We start from the raw sequence: 18,284 nt of genomic DNA, 5'->3' as shown, positions 1-18,284 counted from the left end.
TGCGAGATCACTTTTTTCCTTATTTAATTTCATCTATTAGCTTCAGCCCATCCTTTTAGACTTTTGCTGTTGCCTTAGAATATTGGCTCTGTTATCCCGTGTCTTAACTCTCTGTCACCCACAGATCTGATGAACAAATTCTTTACTGTCAAGAAAAGCATCGAAGAGCAAAGCCAGAGCAGGCACGGACCCAGCCGCTGGCTCCTTCCCCTGGGGCAGTGCCTCTGGCCTTGCCCTCGGGGGTCTCACGTCTCACAACCTCACGTCGACTCGTTACCAGCCCACCAGCCCAGCCTTCTCTGCGGGGTCCACCCGGCTACCCATAGAGGCTTCTGCCAGTCACTCCTGCTGAAATCCAGAGAAACGCTGCTGGTGGCATCCACCGGACACGCCAGCCCAGTGGCCTGTCATTCCACCTTAGAGACTGACTCGGTTCCCGGGGGCCCCTGCTCCCCTTTGAAACCTCAGAATCCTTCCAAAAGCTACTTTCACTATGTCTCTGCCATATCTGAAACCCTCAGGTGTGCCCTGCTGCCTCCAGGGCTGTCCACCCTCCTCTTCCTCGCACTGGAAGCCCAACACGCGGACCCAGCCACACTGCCCCAGGCCACTCACTTCTCTCCCACCAGCTCCTCGTCAACCCTCCTCTCCTGTCCCCAGCCTCAGAGCGCGCCTTCTCCTTCTCACCACTCTCATCCTCTTCCCCGCTGCCTCTCCCAGACCTACGCATCCCCCCAGGCCCTCCTCCAATCTCACCCTTTCTTACCTTCACGGACCATGTCTCTCTGAAATTATTTATCCTCTGAACCCCTAGAGCTCTCACTATTCTGCCCCTGGCACAGACCACCCTGTCCTGTAGAACAGTTTTGTGCATCGTGCAGGTGACGGGAAGAGCGGCCCCATGTGCCCTGCAAGCTGCTTGAGGGTGGGCGGGTGGTGTGAGCATCTCTGCAGGCCCCAGCCCCATCGTGCCCCTCACACCTCCTGGGTGCTCAGGACACCCACCCGACCCCACTCCCTGAGCTCCGATAGTCCAACAAGAGTGGGCTTCGGGAGCCCTGGGTTGGCACCGGCCTTTGGGGTGCCCGGCCGCCCACACCCTGGCCCACTCCCTCACCTTTCATCCTGTCCATCATCTCCACGGTCTCCCCAAACAGCTCCTCCGCCTCTGCCTTGACGCTCACGATCCGGCTGCCCTGCTCACCCAGCAGGGGACTCCGACCCAGCCGGTCCTTCAGCTCGGCATATTTCTGCTTTATTCTCTCGAATCCCTGAAAGAGACAGAACGGTCTCAGCGCCATCGGCAGCATCCAAGGTCCTAAAGGCCTGTGCTGAAAGCACTTGATATCACCCCAATCAACACACAGCGATAAGGTGTGTCCTATTATCCCCCGATAGCGTTGGGTTTGCCTGTAAACCCCCCCCCGAGGCACAGACTGTGTCTTAAACTTCGGTGTTTCCCTCCCTCCATCTCCAGCTCCTGTCATTGCCACCTCACTTCCCGCACGACGTCAGGCACGTAACAGTGTGTTACTGTTAAGCTGCTACTTGGCAGTGGACTTAGCGACTTGGGCCCTGTACCAGGATTGCAAGTGCCAACGTTCCTGGCCCGGCGGGAAGCAGGTGGCACACTTGGGGCACTGAGAGTGGCTCTCTGATCTTCTCTCTGCTCTGACAATGAGGGAGCTCAGGTAAGGAAAGACTGTCCTCCCTGGGGACCCAGGAGACAAGCTCTGCACTGGGTGTCAAGAGACCTGCCTTGTAGATGAGTGTCAGGCCCGTGACAAGGCACCCCCTCGTCTGCAAAGGGAGAGGCTCAGACTAGATCAGCTCCAGCGTCCCCGAGCTGGCTACACCAAAGGCAGCAGAGAGAGAAATCAGATGCCAGGTTGAGGTTAATCCTGGAGTCCCCTCTGGTTCTGTTATTCTAAGCGCTGTTGTGTCCATGGTTTTATAAAGTGTGCAAAGCCCCCTCCTGCTCAAGGCCCCCACTGGCTGTGCGTCCTGGGCTGACTCTGCCCTCTCTGTACCTCCTGGGCACTCAGTGCCTGCTCGTGGGCGCCTTCTGCGAGCTGCTGGGCCCGGCCTGCCTGTGCCCGCTGCTGCTGGGCCTGGCGGCGGAGCTCCTCCATCCGTGCCCAGAAGTCACCCAGCTGCTCCGTCATGCCTGTCACCAGCCTTTCCGCTGGCCCCAGGACCTGCTGAACCTGTACGGGAAGAGGGACATGTGGGGGTTGTGGTGTGTCTCCCAGGCAAGGGCCTTCATCCCCACCTTTTCTCCAACTCAGCAGGCAGAGGAAGCTCTCTCCCACCGGGACGTCATGACTGTCCCCTCCCAAGCCCCTATCTGTCCACCGACACCCCGGCCCTTCCTTCTCCAGCCCAGCTGACCCCCGACTCCTGCCGTAGCTCAGTGTTCACCCACGCCTTCTGCACCCTAGTCACGAGACCAGAAAACCCAAGGCTCCAAGTCAGCCCCGAGGCCTGTAACCCTCCAACTCTAGAACTCCAGCCCAGATTCCTTCAGGTCACTTTCTGGCACCTTCTATGCCTTGCGCCTAAATCTGTCTGTTCATTCCCAAATATTGGGGGAGGAAGCCATGACACCTCACCTCAGCAACCCTGTCCTGGATAAGCCGGAGGGAGCGGCTGGTGCCTTGCATGGTGTCCTGAGCCTCCTGCAGCGCCACCGTGCCCTGCCGCAGGTTCCCGACCACATCCTCCACCTGGCCCTCCACGGTGTGGGCTCGGCCCCTGGGGAGGCAGAAGGGAGAGGAGAGACAATGAGTGAACGGGGAATGAATGAATGTGTGCTTCGCATCACGCACCGATCCGAGAGAACACGCTTCCCAGCCAAGACAAAGAGCAAGGGGAGTACTGACTCAGTAGCTGGGACCCCCAGGACCCCCCAAGCAGGCACGATGGATGTGAACGTCATGCCCGAGACACCGCTGGGCACAGTGTCCAACAGGGAAGACAGGGTCAAGCGAGAAAAGTTTAACTTGGACTCCGTGTGTCACTTAGCCACCCCCCGCCACAGTAAGCACCCCCTCCTGTCTCCCCACTCTCTGCACCCCTCTCCCGGCAATGGCTTTGGGGAGCCACACACCAGCCCAACCCGCGCAGGGAGAAGTACAGGGCCAAGGCCGTACCTGGCCTGCTCGGCCTCAGCCTGGAGCCTGCGGGCCCGCGCGATGTCCTGCTTGGTCTGGGACAGCACCAGGTCCACGTTGGGCAGCCTGGCCGCGATGGCCTGGATCTCATTCATTTTCCGCAGGACTGTGGCTGAGTCTGTGGGCAGCCACAAGGCCAGCACGGCTTCGCTGACCTTCTGGATGGTGGCCGCATCGGTGTCAGGGTCTGGAAGACAGCCATGCATCAGATGTGGGAGCCCACTCAGCTCCCCAAAGATCTGAGGCCTCGCCAGGCTGAGCTGCACCCTCAGGAGTCACATGCGGTGGCCCTCTGCCACGGTGCCCCAAGGAGCTGCTGCCCCTCTCAACCAGACTCAGTGCCTGTTCTCCGGGAACGTCTGGGAATGCTGTAGGAGGATGACTGTCCTGTGCTCCATGCTGGGGCTGAGAGGAGGCGTGCCGATGGGGTGTCTGCACAGCTGTGGCAACTAAGTGTCTGGTGCCACAGGAAGCTGTGGGCTGGGGAGAAAGAGGTGGTGCTAGACAGCTGGTACGGAACAATGCCTGCAGCACATACACAATCAGCCCTAAATGGGGAGGAACGGCCAGGAACTGGAGCTGCTTCCTTGGCAGTAAAACCCCTTCCCCGCACCCCCACTCAGGCCAGAAAGCTCATTTTTGCAAAGGCAGATAAGAATCATCAGGTCTTTGCTGGAAAGTCACCTTCTCAGAGAGGCCAACCCCGGCCACCCAATCTAGAGCTGCAGCCTCCACCCTAGACCAGTATCCCTTACCCTCCCTCCCCGCCACGTCCTTCTCTCTAGCACTTAGCAACACCCACAGGCTGAACACCGGACTCATTCAACTAGAACGAAAGCCCCATAAGAGCAGGGAACGGGTTCTGTCCACGGCCGTACCCCCAGACCCCGCGCAGTGCCTGGCCCTTGGAGGTCCTCAGCGTTTGCAGAGTGAATGGAGGACTGAAAAGGTTCCAGGTCCAGATCTCCCCTTTCCTATCCAAGCAGCCCGGGGCAAGTCAAGTGGCTTCTCTGAGCTCAGTTTCCTGATCTGGGAAATGGGAATAATGATCCCCAACCTGAGGGGGTGACATGAAATAATCTACTGGCAAGAGTTGTTGCGCCAACTCTGAGTCAGAAAATAAGAAGTACAGAGATGACATCAGCTCCCCATCTCTCCCTGTTCCCTTTTACAGATTTCACTGGCATTGAGGTGTTAGGGAAGGAAGGCCCCCCCCCCATGGCTTGCCCTGCGGCCTGAACCCTCCGGGGCCTGAGCCTCATTCCACAACCAGAGGGTTTCCTCACCAGCCCCCTCCCTATGCCAGGTGGAAGGACATTCCCGGAAGGCGGAAGCCACGCCCATTCATCTGTGTCCCTCGGGTGCACGCAGCAGCACGCTGCAGGAGCCCACGTGGCAACTGTGGTTGAGTTTAACTCAGCGGGTTTATCCCAAACGCGAGCTTTCACGAGGACCCTCCCACAGAGACCGTCAACCCTTCCTCTCAGCCAGAGTCCTGCTCGCAAAACAAGGCTTAATACGCTCCACCTGCAGAAAGCCTCCCACAGTGAGCACCTGCCTGCCTCGCTCTGGCCCTTCCCTCATTCCGCATTGCTCCCGCGGCACCCACGAGCTTGGCCTGTGTGACACCCAGTTTCATGGCCTTCTGAGTATCGGGCTGGGCTCAGCAAGCATACATGGTGCTTTGAACAATAGCGCGGGAGGAGTTCGGACTGCAAATCAAATTAGACTCCGTCCCTGCCCTTATGGAGCTGGAAATCTAGTGGGACAGACAGGCACATAAACAAGGAAGCACAACACAGAGTGAGGAGGTCAGCGCAGGTGCCGGGAAGGCCATGGGAGGGGCTCCTGACCCAGTCTGATAGGTCCAAGGAGGATTCCTAGAGGGTAAGTAGAGTCAGCCAGGTCAGGGGAGGTGGGGGAGGGGAGAAGAAAAGCATTAGCAAAGGCGAGGAGACCAGAGCGTGCACGCGTGTACGTGTCCATCCCACAGGGCAATAATGCAGAGTGTGGACAATGAAGTGAGTTATCAGGCTTGACTCCAACTTGCACCACCTCCAAGCTGGAGGCCTTGGGGCAGGCTGCTTAACCTCTCTGTGCCTAGATTCCTTATGTGTAAAGTGGAAGTGGTGATAGTACTTAGCTGATGTAGTCAGCATTAAATAATGTAATACATGCCTGACACTCGGTAACAATAACTTAATAAACCTTAACTGTTCGCTTTGTCAATTCCATTTGAAGAACCGGGGAAGACGATGTCTTCTCCTCCCCCGTAGACCTACTCTCGCTCCCGCACCGTGACCCGTATCCAACAGCAGCCAGCACCGGGCGCCTCCTGCACCAGGACCCTGGAGACTAGAACTTGCCGCTGTGACAACTGCGGGAAACTTCCCCGGTCCCTCTCTGGGTCCTGCTTTTTCTCTCTGCCCTCGGACTCATTCTAGGACTTGACCCGAGACGTGAGTTTAACTGAGAGGACAAAGGGGGCCTGGCAGCTCCCCACCTGTTCACGTGAGTCCGGGTGGCCCTGCACGAGAGGATTCCACCCCAGCTCCCAGCCCCGAGGCCAGGGCCCTGGCTGAGGTCAAGGCAGGGCAAGTGGCCGTTCGGCCTCACTGGGCTTGACTCGGGCAGGGCAAGACGCCCTCCACTGCGAGTCTGAGCCCAGCCCTGGGCCTGCCCTGTCAGCCACGTCAGTTGGGCACCATCTCCCCGCATCCCCAGGTGACACATCCCTCCAGTGTGGACCTCACGGCCTTAAGCAAGTCAGGGGACCTCAGTGGGTCCTTCCTGCCTCTCTCAGACCTGCCATCTGCACTCTGGAGGAGGCTTTGGCCTATTTGGGCAAAAACACTGTCATAGTAGCAAGAAGAGCCACTGTCATTACACTAAGCCCTCGGCTCATATTAACTGGGCTCCCAGCCAAGCAAACTGCCTGGCAGGAACCAGAAATCTAATAATACCAACTCTCGTTCCTGAGGCACCTTTAGTTTTTCAAAACGCATTTTACATCAGTTATTTGATCCTCAGAATAAACCGTGAAATACTACCACTCCTGTTTATAGAAGCAAAAGACAAGGCAAAAAGGAAAGCAACCTGCCCAAAGTCACCCCAGTCCCCCGGGTCCAGTCCGGGGATCTCTCCATAGCACAGCCCTTCCTCGCCCCCCGGGGCAGCCGGGGAGGGGGTCTGCTCATTTATTCCTTCCGCCAGTGTCGGGTGCCTTTCTGTGTCTGGCCTTAGGCTGGGTGACACAGCGGTCACCACGACAGATGACTATCACTGCCCTCTTGGAGTTTACAGTCTAGTGCAGTGACAAATAATCCACCTGTACACAAATGCACCAGTCTGAGCAGCGCAATGGAGGTCAGACTGCAGCGGGGGATGGGACAGGAGGGGACAAGCACCGAAAGGGTGGTCAGGAGAGGCCACAAGCAGCAGCAGCCTTGGAAAGAGCATTCCGGGCAGAGGAAGAGCAAATATAGGTCCCCAAAGCAGGCAAGAGCCTGACCTGCCTAAGGACAGCCTGTGAGTGAAGGCGAGAGGAGCGAAAGGTCACAGCCAGACATGGACACAGGCCAGACTTTGTAGGCCGCGCCAGGAGTCGGGAGTTTACTCCAAGGACATGCTGAAGCCACTGAAGGATTTTAAGCCAGAGTGGATGTGATGATCTGACTTAGACATTTTTCAAAGACGTTGCAGGCTGCTCTGTTGAGAATGAGAATGGGTCACAGGGGAGCAGGGAGGAGGCGAGAGAACAACGAGGAGGCCATGGCAACAGTCCAGATGTACGATGGAGGCCTGGGCCAGGGTGGTGGCAGGTGTGGGGACGAGGGAAGGTGGCCAGCTGATGACCTGAACGTGGGAGCGAGGGGCAGGCAGGAGGCGTCAGCCAGGGGCAGGGGCAGACCAGCCTCACCTGTGAGGAAGTCCCGGACCTGCTGGATGAGGAGCCGCGTGCGGCGGACGTCTTCCTCCATCTGGGAGCGGCTGGTGCTCACCTGGGTCTCCAGGCGCTGGGCGTCCGACTGCACCTGCGCCGCGGCCTCCTCGGCTGCCCTGATCTGCCGGCGCACCCCGTGGGTCAGCGGCGTGGAGGCCCCAAGGGAGCCTCTCGGCAGCCTCCACCCAAGACCTACCTAGGAAGCATCTGTAACCAACCCAGTGTGGCCCCAGAAGAAATATGTGGGTGTTGGATTTAAAAAAAAATGACAGCCCAAACACTGGCTCCACGTGCTATCTGGCACTTGCTGTGGGGCCTTGAGCAGGTCTCCTAACGTCTCTGGGCTTTGGTCTCCTGACGGTAAATGGGAACTCTGAACTGCGCAGGGCTCCGTCCTGCCTGTGCCCACCCGCCTCGCCGCACCTACCATCTGCCTGGTCTGCTGGAGCTGGGCGTCGAAGCCCCGCAGCTGCTTGGCCACCTGCCCCGCCGTCCGGAAGGCCCCGCCGGCCCTGGGGAGGGCACCCCTGCAGTGGGAGCCACAGGCCGTGCCGTTGTCTCGGGGGCACAGCTCGCCAGGGCACGCTCCAGGGGTGCAGGCCGTCTGCCTGGAGCCGCCGCAGAGCTGAGGGGAAATGGGGTGTCAAAGATGCCACCCAAGGCCCCTCAACCACTGCTCCCGGCCCACACCCAGGAAACAAACAGCCAGACAGCTCCATGACAACCAGGCACCAGAAACTTGTTTCCTTGGCAACTGCTGGGCGCACAGTGAGGGGCGCGAGGTCGGGATGGGTGGAGTGTGGGGTGGGTTTCTCACGGGGGCAGGTGTGGCCTAGTGGGGAACAGGCGGCAGCAGTCGTGTGACTAGCTGGGGCAGGGGCTCCAGGGAGTGGCACGCCATGCCCTGAGTCACCTTGTTGATGGTGGGTGTCAGGTCAGGCAGGGAAGCCATCTCCAGCCTCAGTGCAGCGAGCTGGGGGCCGCCGGCGCTGCCTCCTGCCCCCTGCAGCTCCAGCCTCTCTGCCTCTCTCCGGCTGTCCCTGAGCTGGCGCAGCACGCGGGCACTGTCGGAGACCTGCTGCGCAGCCTGGGATGACCGCTCATAGGCTGTGGTCAGCATCCGGAAGGCCCCTGTGGGGAGAGGGGAGGGAAGGGGCCGCTCCCGGGCTCAGAGGCCTGGAGATGGCGGGGCAGGAGGGGAGGGCCGTGGCCGTGGCGCAGGGGGCTTAGAAGCCCTGTGCTCACCTGAGGGGTCGGCACTGCTGAGTTTTTCAAACTGCTCCCTCTTGCTCTGGTACATAAGGAGGAGGCGACTAAAGCTTCTGTCCAGACTCTCCAGGTCTCCCGGGAGGGACAGTGTCTCCTCCTCTAGGGGCAGATCCGCCTGCAGGCCCTGGAGAGTTCGCCTGAGATAGGAGAGGAGCTGTCACTGAAATATAGGAGGGGGCCGGGCGCGGTGGCTCACGCCTGTAATCCCAGCACTCTGGGAGGCCGAGGCGGGTGGATTGTTTGGGCTCAGGAGTTTGAGACCAGTCTGAGCAAGAGCAAGACCCCCATCTCTACTAAAAATAGAAAGAAATTAGCTGGACAACTAAAAATATATAGAAAAAATTAGCTGGGCATGGTGGTGCATGCCTGTAGTCCCAGCTACTCGGGAGGCTGATGCAGGAGGATCGCTTAAGCCCAGGAGTTTGAGGTTGCTGTGAGCTAGGCTGACGCCACGGCACTCACTCTAGCCCGGGTAACAGAGTGAGACTTTGTCTCAAAAAAAAAAAATAATAATAATAATAATTTAAAAATAAAATAAAATATAGGAGGGGGCTTGGCCTCCCCAGAGCCAGCCATGGCCTTGGCACAACCGCTACCGAGTCAGGACAAGCAGAGGCCTTCAGCAAAGACGCTTCGCTGGGCAGAGGCTGGCAGCGCCCGCACACCTTCCTCCCTCCCTCTGCAGGTGGGTCCTCAGAACTCTCTTGAGCCCAGCATGCCCGACTCTCCTCCCCCTCTCCCTGCCCCTGGCTTCCGTGAGGACTGTCACCCTGACCCCTCCCCGTCACTCTCCACGGGCTGACTTCAGCCCCCACCTGCACAGCGTGGCTCTCACGTCTCTCTTCCGCAGTCCACACCTCCCCACCTCCCAGACCCCAACACCACTGCCCACTGGTCACCCCCCCAAAGGGAGCTCGGGGTCCTGCCCCCAGGGCCACGGCCACTGAGCTGTCAAAGGTTCCTCTCTCCCCATGTCCTTTGCAGCTCCACCAACCAGCCACCAACTGCCTCCTACAAGCCTCACTTTCTCTCCCTTCAGGCTTTGCTCAGGCCTAGAACACCCTTCCATGGACCACCCCTCCGTGCCTGTGTTTCCAGCCTGCGGGATGATGCCCAAGTCTGAGACTTAGGGCAGATGGCACCTCCCCGTGAAGCCTGCCATGACCACCCTCTGTCGGAGTTCCAGTTCTCGTATGACATGCGTCACACCACAGTTCACGGTTCACACATCACTCTCCCGGTGTGAGCCTCTCCAGGACAGTGAGAGAGGCTCAGTGTCCCCAGCACCTCCTAATGGATGGTTACAAAATATGTGGGGTGAATTAATGAACGAATGGTTCCCAACATTTGCTCTAGCTCCTCTGCCAGAGCCCCCAAGAGAAGCTCCAGCACACCCGTGAGTCACCAAACCTCAGTTTTCATTCTTCTCTGGCTGCCTTTTCCCTGCCGCCGACCCCACACCTGGAGGGCTCTGCGTGCCGTCAGGAAGCCGGCGCTTAGGGAACGCGAACTAATTATAGGAACTTTCAGAACCAAAGCTCGCTAAGAAGGCGACTCTGCTGGTGGGCTGGGGGTGTGGGCAGGATCGCTGCCATTCCAAAGGCAAATGTGAGTTATTTTTAGAGCCCCTGCCTCTCGGACGCCCTGCGCCAGGGTGACTAATCCAGAGCCGGCTCTCCCCCCGGCAGCACCAGGCACTTCAAAGCAGGCAGGGCTTGGGCTCCCAGACTGCATCCCCAGCCCCAGCTCTGCCCCCGGGGGCCACATGGCTCTGTCACGTCACCTCTGTGCCTGTTTTCCCACCTGCATGGCAGAAGCAACACCCCCACCACACCAGCCTCACGGGCCTGCAGCGTGTAGTTCACACATGCAAGGGCCTCGAACAGTGAGACGGGCTGTACAAGTGCAGAGGACCAGCCTGTCCCCCTCACGGCATCATCCCTCTAAGTGCTCGCCAGGGAAATGCAATCACCTGATGGCAGAGATGCCACTGGCCACCTGGGCCACCTCCTGCTCTGTGACCGAGGCGCTTCTGAGAACTGCTTGGATCTGCTCGATCTTGTTGTTCATGTCTCGGATCCGGGAGGCCAGGCCACGGTCCCCTAGACCTGGCCCTGACCGCAGGCTGGCGGTGGCATTGCGGAGGCTGCCGAAGCGCAGGGCCTGCTCCCGGAGGGCCGCGTCGTAGGTGTGGAAGCAAGGGTGGCAGGCCACACACACCGGGTAGCGGTCGCAGTAGCCTCGCTGGCACTGGTCACAGCGGGGCCCGGTCAAGCCAGGGCGGCAGAGGCAGCGGCCAGAGGTCTTGTCGCAGCCCGGGCCCTCCGTGCCCCGGAAGTCACAGTCACAGGCTACAGCGAGAGAAATGACAGTCAGAGGCCAAGGACTAGCGAGACAAAGGCGTCTGGTGGGGGGAGCCCTGAAGAGGAGGTCTGGCCTGAGCGTCCTTCTACAGGTTTAGAATAACACTGTTGCAGCCAGAATAAAAACCATGGTAACAACAGCTTACTTGGCACCCACGACATGCCAGGCACCACTCGCAGTCACACGCTCAGGCACACTTAACGCATCTGGTCCTCACCGCCGCTCTTATCTTCCCACTTTATAGATGAGGCAACTGAGGCACAGAGAGGTGAAATACAACATTCCTTCTCTCGCCGATGAGGAAACTGAGTCCAAAGAGGGGGAGCGACTCACTCAGTCACTTGGCAGGGGAGAGGCAGAGCTCAGGGCAGAGCCCGTCCCGCACGCTCCAAGTCCTGTGCTCTGTGGCTACGTCAGACTCGCTCCCTGTCCCCCTCCGGACTCACTGTCCCCATCTACAAAGGGGAAGAAATGTCCTCCCCTCCTTGCTGCTGCCCTGGAGACGGCTTCTGCTAAATGCTCTTTCTCAGGGAAGCTGGGAGCAAAGCAACCCTGCCGTTGCGGGGACGTGGGGACAGCCTGACCTGAGGCCTGTCCTGGGGGCTGGGAGGCCAAGCTGACCTGCCAGAGCACGAGCACTCATGGGGCTGCCCACGGCCACACCACACGTGTCCACACAGATGTCCTGCCACGCCGCAGGCCCATGCACCCCCGCCACCGCCCAGCCACGTGCTCTGCCCCCGGCAGCCCCGGCACCGCCCGCGGGGTGAATGCGCACCTCGGCACCCCGTGGCCGCATCTCCATGGGTCCGGTCCGGACACTGGCGGAGGATGGCTGCAGCGCTGCACGTCAGGCCCCCGAACCCTTCCCGACAGGGGCACTGCCCTGTGAACTGGGAGGGAGACAGCACCGTCAGGGGACCCTCCCGTGCAGGCTCTGCCTTGCCCTGGTGTCAGGGGCTGTGTCCTAGATCCCTGGTCCGCGGACAGAATCCAGGGCTCACCGGCTGCCTGCAGAGCTGGTGTGACCCCCAAACGAGGGCTCCCACGCAGAGACACGGCCTGAAGTCAAGGCCCAGAGTGGGCCCTTCAGAAGGCATATGGCATTGCCCAAGGCTGAGCGCCACCGAGGGAGGGACATCTGGAGGCCTCCCCAAAGGGCAATGGGAACAGGAGTAGTCCAGCCTGACGACGGAAAGGCCCAGAAGGGCAGCATGGAGGCCAGACAGAGATGCTGGTGTGCAGGACCCGTCCCTGCTGAGGGGCCCACGGGCCACCCCGACCTCGTACCTGGTTGCACTGGGGGCCGAGGGAGCCGTGCGGGTCGCAGGCGCATGGCTCGCAGCCCCGGCCGCTGGCCAGCTTCCAGTGGTAGGGAGCGCACTGGTCACATTTGGGGCCCACCACGTTGGGCAGGCACAGGCAGCGCCCACTCTCCTCGTCACACGGCATGTCCCGCCGGGCCCCCAGGGGGCTGCAGTCACAGCCTGCAGGAGGGAGGGTTGCTGAGCTCGGGCAAACACCCTGCAAAAAACTCACCCCCAGAGGACTCACATCCAGGGAGGGGGCCCAGCCCGGGAAAAGAACGGGGCAGGGCCGTTCCCTGCAGATACCGTGGCTGACTCACAGGGCCACTGCGCTTTTCCACCAGTTCCAGCCACCTGGCGGCTTGGCCACCCGCCTGCCCGCCTGCCCGCCTGCCCGCCCCGCCTCTGGCTCAGTCCCGCCTTCCAACCCAGACCTGCGCTGCCACCTGCTGGAGGCCCGTGGCACAGCACCCGGCGCTGGGGGAGAGCGAGAAGTCGGACCTCCAGGCAAAGGCCTGGCAGGCTCCCACTGTCTGCCCCGTCTTTTACGGGATGGGATCTCCTCTGAAGAGAGCACAGGAGCAGGGCAAGTCTTGGGTCCGGTGGCCCCGCGCGCCCTGCCCCACCCCACGCTGGGCCAGGCCCCCGACTCACGGTGGCAGCCCTGCGGGTTGGCGTAGGTGAGTCCGGTGAAGCCCGGCTTGCACAGGTCACAGCGCTCTCCCTGAACATGCTCCTTGCACACACACTTCCCCGTCACTGGGTCGCAGGGAACCCCTGGCACTGCCCCGTCCGGGTCGCACTCGCAAGCTGAGAGACAAAGGCAGCCACCGCAGCAGGAATGAAGAAAAGTAGAGCGTTCAGAGTAGATTCTAGCAGCCAGATTGCCTGGTTCAAATCCTTGGTTCCACCACTGGCTTTCAACCCTACAGCCTTAGTAACATTACTAAACCCTTCTGTGCCTCAGTTTCCCCATACATAAAATGGGGATAATGATACAGCCCTCATAGGCTTCCTATGAGGAACACATGAGTAGATACAAAATGAGTGGAACAGTACTTGGCCCAGGTTAAGTACCAGAGAAGTATTTCGTTGTCATTATTTACTGAGCAACTACTGTGTGCCAAGCACGGAGCTGGGTGCTCCCACATGTTGCCTTATGTATTCCTCACGATAACTCCGAAAGGTGGGGATCATTATCCCCATTGTACAGATGAGGAAACTGAGGCTCAAACACGTTAAAAAACTTATTCAAATTCACATTCCAAGTAAATGCTGGAAACAGGGGGCAAATGCAATTCTGTCTCACTCTTTCCATAAACAAATAACAGCACCAGGAAGTGACCCAGCTTTTCCCGGCCCCCACTCCCTAACTTCTTTCAGGCCTTTCAAAAAGTAAGACTCTTTCATCCAGAAAGTCTTTCCTGATTACACCTGCCCGAATCAGATCGTTTCAGTCCAGTTTCCTCCCTCTGTTTGAACTCACTGGCCCTTGTGGGCACATTAAACTGCCTCTGGGTGTTGCATTCTCTTACGTGCATGTGTCTACTCAACAAACACTCCCTGAGCATTGGTGATCTGCCAGTCCCGGTGCCAGGGCCAGAGGGTATAAGACATAATCCCTGCCACGGAGGAGCTCTTGGTGTTGGAAGAAGTAGAAATATAAACATCAAACTGCATTACGACATGGTAAAGGCAACCGCGTGTACATAGAGAAAGCGCTTTCATCCCTCATTTTCACGTATGTATGATTTATATGTGTGTGTTCCCTGAGGGCGTGAACTTTATATTACTTTTTTTCTCTCCTATGCCCAAAATAAGGGCTATGTACTGACTGAATGATTGATTGATGGTCCCGAGAGGTTAAGGGACTTGCTCAGTAGTGCTCAGCTAAGTTAAAACAATCTCCACAAGTCCTGACCTGCAGGGAGTTAGCTACGCTCCCAGCAAAGAATCGGGTCCCTCAGGCAGGGGTCATCGCAAAGGACAAGAAAATCATAGAATATAAAAATAAAAGAATACACAGAGACGAAGGTGCAGTTTATAAAGAATAGATTTACAAAAAAGCAGGGGGGTCAGGAGACCCCACAAAATCCTTGTAATTTGTGGGGCCCCAGTGAAGTTTCACATCAGCATTTATGGGTATAGTGATCGGTTGCCAGGGGAAACAGATTTACATAATAACAGGTAGTTCGTTTTAGGTTCAAAGTGTCCCAAAAGGCTTCTATGGATCCCTTAATTAACTCTATCTATGTGAACTAACGGTTACAAAGTCTTTCTAGGATAGACTTCTAAGTTCTAAGATAAAACTATCACTTTAGCAGAAAAGTTAAACAGAGACATAGTGGCTCCGTATTTCTTTATCTAGTTATTGTGGATTGAGACAGGCAGTCAGGAGTCCAGCAGAAGCTGTCCCCGGGCTAACTGCTTTTAGCCACAAGTGTCTGTCTCTCGGGCGGGCACTTCCTCGATCAGCTCCACGCAAACCTGCTTTGTCGTTCAAAGCAGGTGAAAGCCACAGGTTTGAGTCTGCAGCGTCACCTTGGACAGCAGCTGCTACTGACCATTGAGACGCCCTCCTGAGGCGAGGCAGCTTTTGATACAAGAATTAACACATTCACATATTCATTCAGGGCAAAGCCTGCCAAAACTCCTGAAATCATTTCTGTCTCTAATATTATAGGGGGCATTTCCATAAATCAATATTTCTTAGGCGCAACACTGACCCACGACCAAGTCTTCGTGTTCCCCAAGTGCTTTTGCGTCCCCAGGCACGTGTATTCTGTTGTGCCCGGAGCAGACAGGGAGTAACGGATGAATGACAGCCTGGGTCCCCGGGGCTTGGGCTTCTACTCACGGATACAGGTCTCCTGAATGGGAGCCCCCGGGCGCCGGTTCCGGAAATAGTGCAGCTGACACCGCTCACAGTTCCTGCCTTCGGTGTGGTCCCGGCAGTTGTCACATACACCTCCATGTGTCCCCTGGCTGGCGGCAAACACAGCTGGGTCGAAGTGACATGTCTCTGAGTGCCCGTTGCAGTCGCACCCTGGAAAGGAGAGTCCCAGGCTGACATCTGACAAGCACTGTGGCCATCTACATTATGTGCCATGACAGCTACCCAGCACCTCTAATAACTCAGCAAGACACCCAGGGCAGAGAAATGGGAAAACTGAGGCCAAGGGAGTCTTGCGTAATTTAGTGAAGGTTGCATGACCAATAAGAAAGCAGAGTAGAATGAGAACTCAGGCTCCTGGTTCCCAGTGTTGGGATGAACCCAAGAACAGTGGCCACGCTGGGCCAAAGAAAGAGCCACTTGAATGTTCTATCCCCAACCCTGCCCACTGCCACCACGGATCTCCTGTGGGTCACTGCCTCTGTCTGGGCTGAGGATCCCTGTTTCCCCTCATTTATGCAGACAAAGGCCCTGACTCCAGGGGGCCATCTGAAGTAGGCAAAATGACAACAGGGAACCAGATATGTCCCAAACAGGATATGTCCTAAACAGAAAAAGGAGGCGCAGGGGATACCATGAAAGCCATGTGGAATCAGGGGCATAGACCAGGCTTTGGTCTCTCCAGCCTGGCTGAGAAGGGGGGGGGGGGGGGGGAATGGGAGGATGCCACCAAAATACAGAGCAAGGAGAGCTTAAATTGCAGAGGTGCAATTTGGTTTGGATTTAAATAACAAAAACTAGATTCCCCCTGTGTCCCAAGTGAGGTCATTGAGGCCTAGAGGGGCCAGCACAAGACCCAGTCCCTACAGGGGAGGGGTGGCCCGAGCCGCATACTTTGGCATTCGTGGGGGTCCTGGCCCTCGGCTGGTCTCCAGGGACGGTTGTTGTAGAAGGGCGCGCAGCGCTCGCAGTTGGGGCCGGCAGTGTTGTGCTGGCAGACGCAGACATCATGGACCTGGGAAGGGGCCCGTCAGTCATCAGGAGTAATTAACAAAGGGGGGTCCCAGGGATGGATCTGCCCGCTCCCCTCTGACCCTCCCACACACCACACAGCGTGGCCCAGACCCCAGCCCTCCCAGGACACTTTCCCTGAACGCTGCAGACGTCACCCAGCTCCTGTGACATGTCAGCACACGCACGTGTGCCTGCACCACCCCTCTACTGCGGTTTTCCACGCTCATTCCTTGTGCTTGGACACTCCCATGATTCCCAGGCCAAGGCAGTGCCTGCAAAGTGCTCAGATGCCCCTGTTGGTAACTGCGTGATCACAGAAGCTGTTGGGCCCTCTAGAGATTTATATTCCAACAATCTGTGACTACAGTTGTTTAGCTAATGAGACTGTTATGATGAATTGTTACTAGACTCATTAAGGTACAAAAATAGAATAGCTATTGTGTGCTAATTGCCTTCCAAATTAAGCCCAACACCTTCAGCTTGGCATTCAGGGAAGGACCTGTGTCAAGTTCGCTCCATCCTCTCTCCCACTCCCTGCCAAGAGCACAGCAGGCTGAACTCCCAGCTGCTCCCCTGCAAGCCCCACTTTCCCCATCGTTGGGGCTTCACTGATGTTTTTCCTTCTGCCTGGAACTCCCTTCCCTCCATATGCACCAGCAAAATCCTGTCCCTTAGGCTGAAGCTAGAATGGCCCCTCCCACGTAAGGCCTCCCTGCCCCTCCAACTCATAGACCTCAGGGTTGGTTGCACATCAGAATCACCTGGAAGCTTTTTTTAAAAAAATACCTACGTCCAGGCCCAATTCAACCTGAACCTCGGGGGCAAGGCCCAGGTAGTGGTACCTTTTAAAAGTGGCGATTCCGCTGTGTACCCAGACCCGAGGACCACCAGGGCTGGGTGGCTGACTCCTTCCTCATCAGCTCATGGCAAGCTGTTTTCCTCATATGCCCTCGGCCTTGGTTCCAGGGATTTGTCTCATGGGCCCCAGGAGATGACACATTCCCTGAGCTGGCCTCCCTCTATCCTCCTCTGAAGCCTGGGCAGGAGCTGGCCCAGCAGTGGAAAGAACAAAGCTGACCAACGCTCGTGTCACCTGTGCTTCCCTCCCAGCCCCTGTCCATGATTTCCTCCTGCCCCTCTGTCACCAGGACAACTGTCATACTCCCGTAGGGTGGCAGGAGAACTGATGCCCTGGAAAAGGGAAATGACAGGACCCTCCGCTTCTTTGCCCCGAGTTCTCTCTCCTCCGCTGGCGGTTCTCAAATCTGGTCTCACGGCAAAACCCCCGAGAGGCTTGCTGGACCGGACCTCCTCCAGCCCCGTCCCTGCCGACTCTGACTCTGCTGGCCTGGGGGGGACTCAGGGTTGGCACTGACCGTTGTTCTCTCACCCTGCCCCACACCTCACCACCAGCTGAGACTTTAGAATCCCCAAACCAGTGGCTGTCAACCTAGGCAGTACATTAGAATCCCCTGAATAACAAAATCAGAATATCTTAGGAGAAGGTCTGTGTCTGGGCAGTTTTTTCAGCTCCCAATGAAATTACAATATGTAGCCAGGGTTGAGAAGCATTGCCTTAAGCTCCCCATCCTGCACCCAAACATATACTACTGAAAAGCATCTCCAACTATAAAGCAGGTCGAAAGAAGTCCTCTCAAATTCTGATTTTTGAAATAAAAATCACCTAGATTCTTTTTTGTTGCTGCTGAAGTATTAAATACCCAAGCCTTACATTTAGTGCCCCCCCTGTTTTATGGGAGCCCCTCTGCCCTGGTCCTGCCCCCTCCCCTCTGCCCTTTCCACCCTGGGCTGTCACCTGCACAGCGGTGGAGGGGCCGGCCGGGGCTCCAGGCTTGGGGGCGCAGCGGTCAGCGTGGCCGTGACAGAAACAGCTTCCCTGCAGGCGCAGCTGGGACACGGCATAGTAGGCACTGGGGGGATAGTAGCCCCTCTGGGGCAACGGGGCCAGCCTGGTGAAGTTCACTCTCAGGTTTGTGATCTCCCCCAGCTCTGAAAGGTGCCAACAGCAAGGAGGGATGGGTTGGGAAAGCAAAAACAAGGAAAGGAAGTTAGAGGCAAGTAGAGTCTGCTAGGGTAGGATAGATAAGGAAAGCCACCATCCCTCTTCCTTGCCTTCATAACGTCATGGTACCAGGGGCCATCCTCTCCGGCCCTCCAACTTCCCACAGCGTCCTGCACACTGCACCCCGAGTGGGTAAGCAAGCAGGGCAAGTGCTAATATTAAATCCCCAATCATGCTGACAAAGATATAAAAGACAAGGAAACTCCCATGACCTGAGTTCCAACCTTGTTTCATTTCC

The 18,284-nt window shown here is 57.6% G+C and overlaps 1 protein-coding gene across 8 annotated transcripts in view; it reads right to left on the bottom strand.

Annotated features, from left to right (window-relative positions):
• The window catches only part of LAMB3 (laminin subunit beta 3), a 120,043-nt gene that overhangs the window by 1,960 nt on the left and 99,799 nt on the right, over positions 1-18,284 (bottom strand). For all 8 annotated transcript variants that reach the window (XM_069459403.1, XM_069459401.1, XM_069459399.1 and 5 more), the window contains 15 exons: positions 17,780-17,973; positions 15,844-15,964; positions 14,914-15,102; positions 12,711-12,866; positions 12,040-12,236; positions 11,528-11,642; positions 10,358-10,736; positions 8,362-8,522; positions 8,030-8,247; positions 7,544-7,741; positions 7,093-7,237; positions 3,153-3,360; positions 2,613-2,754; positions 2,031-2,207; positions 1,118-1,271 (listed from right to left, as the gene is read on the bottom strand). In XM_069459403.1, the coding sequence (XP_069315504.1) occupies positions 1,118-1,271; positions 2,031-2,207; positions 2,613-2,754; positions 3,153-3,360; positions 7,093-7,237; positions 7,544-7,741; positions 8,030-8,247; positions 8,362-8,522; positions 10,358-10,736; positions 11,528-11,642; positions 12,040-12,236; positions 12,711-12,866; positions 14,914-15,102; positions 15,844-15,964; positions 17,780-17,973 (2,754 nt within the window). The remainder of the gene's footprint in view (positions 1-1,117; positions 1,272-2,030; positions 2,208-2,612; positions 2,755-3,152; positions 3,361-7,092; positions 7,238-7,543; positions 7,742-8,029; positions 8,248-8,361; positions 8,523-10,357; positions 10,737-11,527; positions 11,643-12,039; positions 12,237-12,710; positions 12,867-14,913; positions 15,103-15,843; positions 15,965-17,779; positions 17,974-18,284) is intronic.

This window comes from Eulemur rufifrons, chromosome 27 (assembly GCF_041146395.1).
Source record: "Eulemur rufifrons isolate Redbay chromosome 27, OSU_ERuf_1, whole genome shotgun sequence".
NCBI classification, from domain to species: Eukaryota; Metazoa; Chordata; class Mammalia; order Primates; family Lemuridae; genus Eulemur; species Eulemur rufifrons.
Note: the sequence above shows the minus strand (reverse complement) of the source record. Positions and strands in the feature narration are given on the sequence as shown.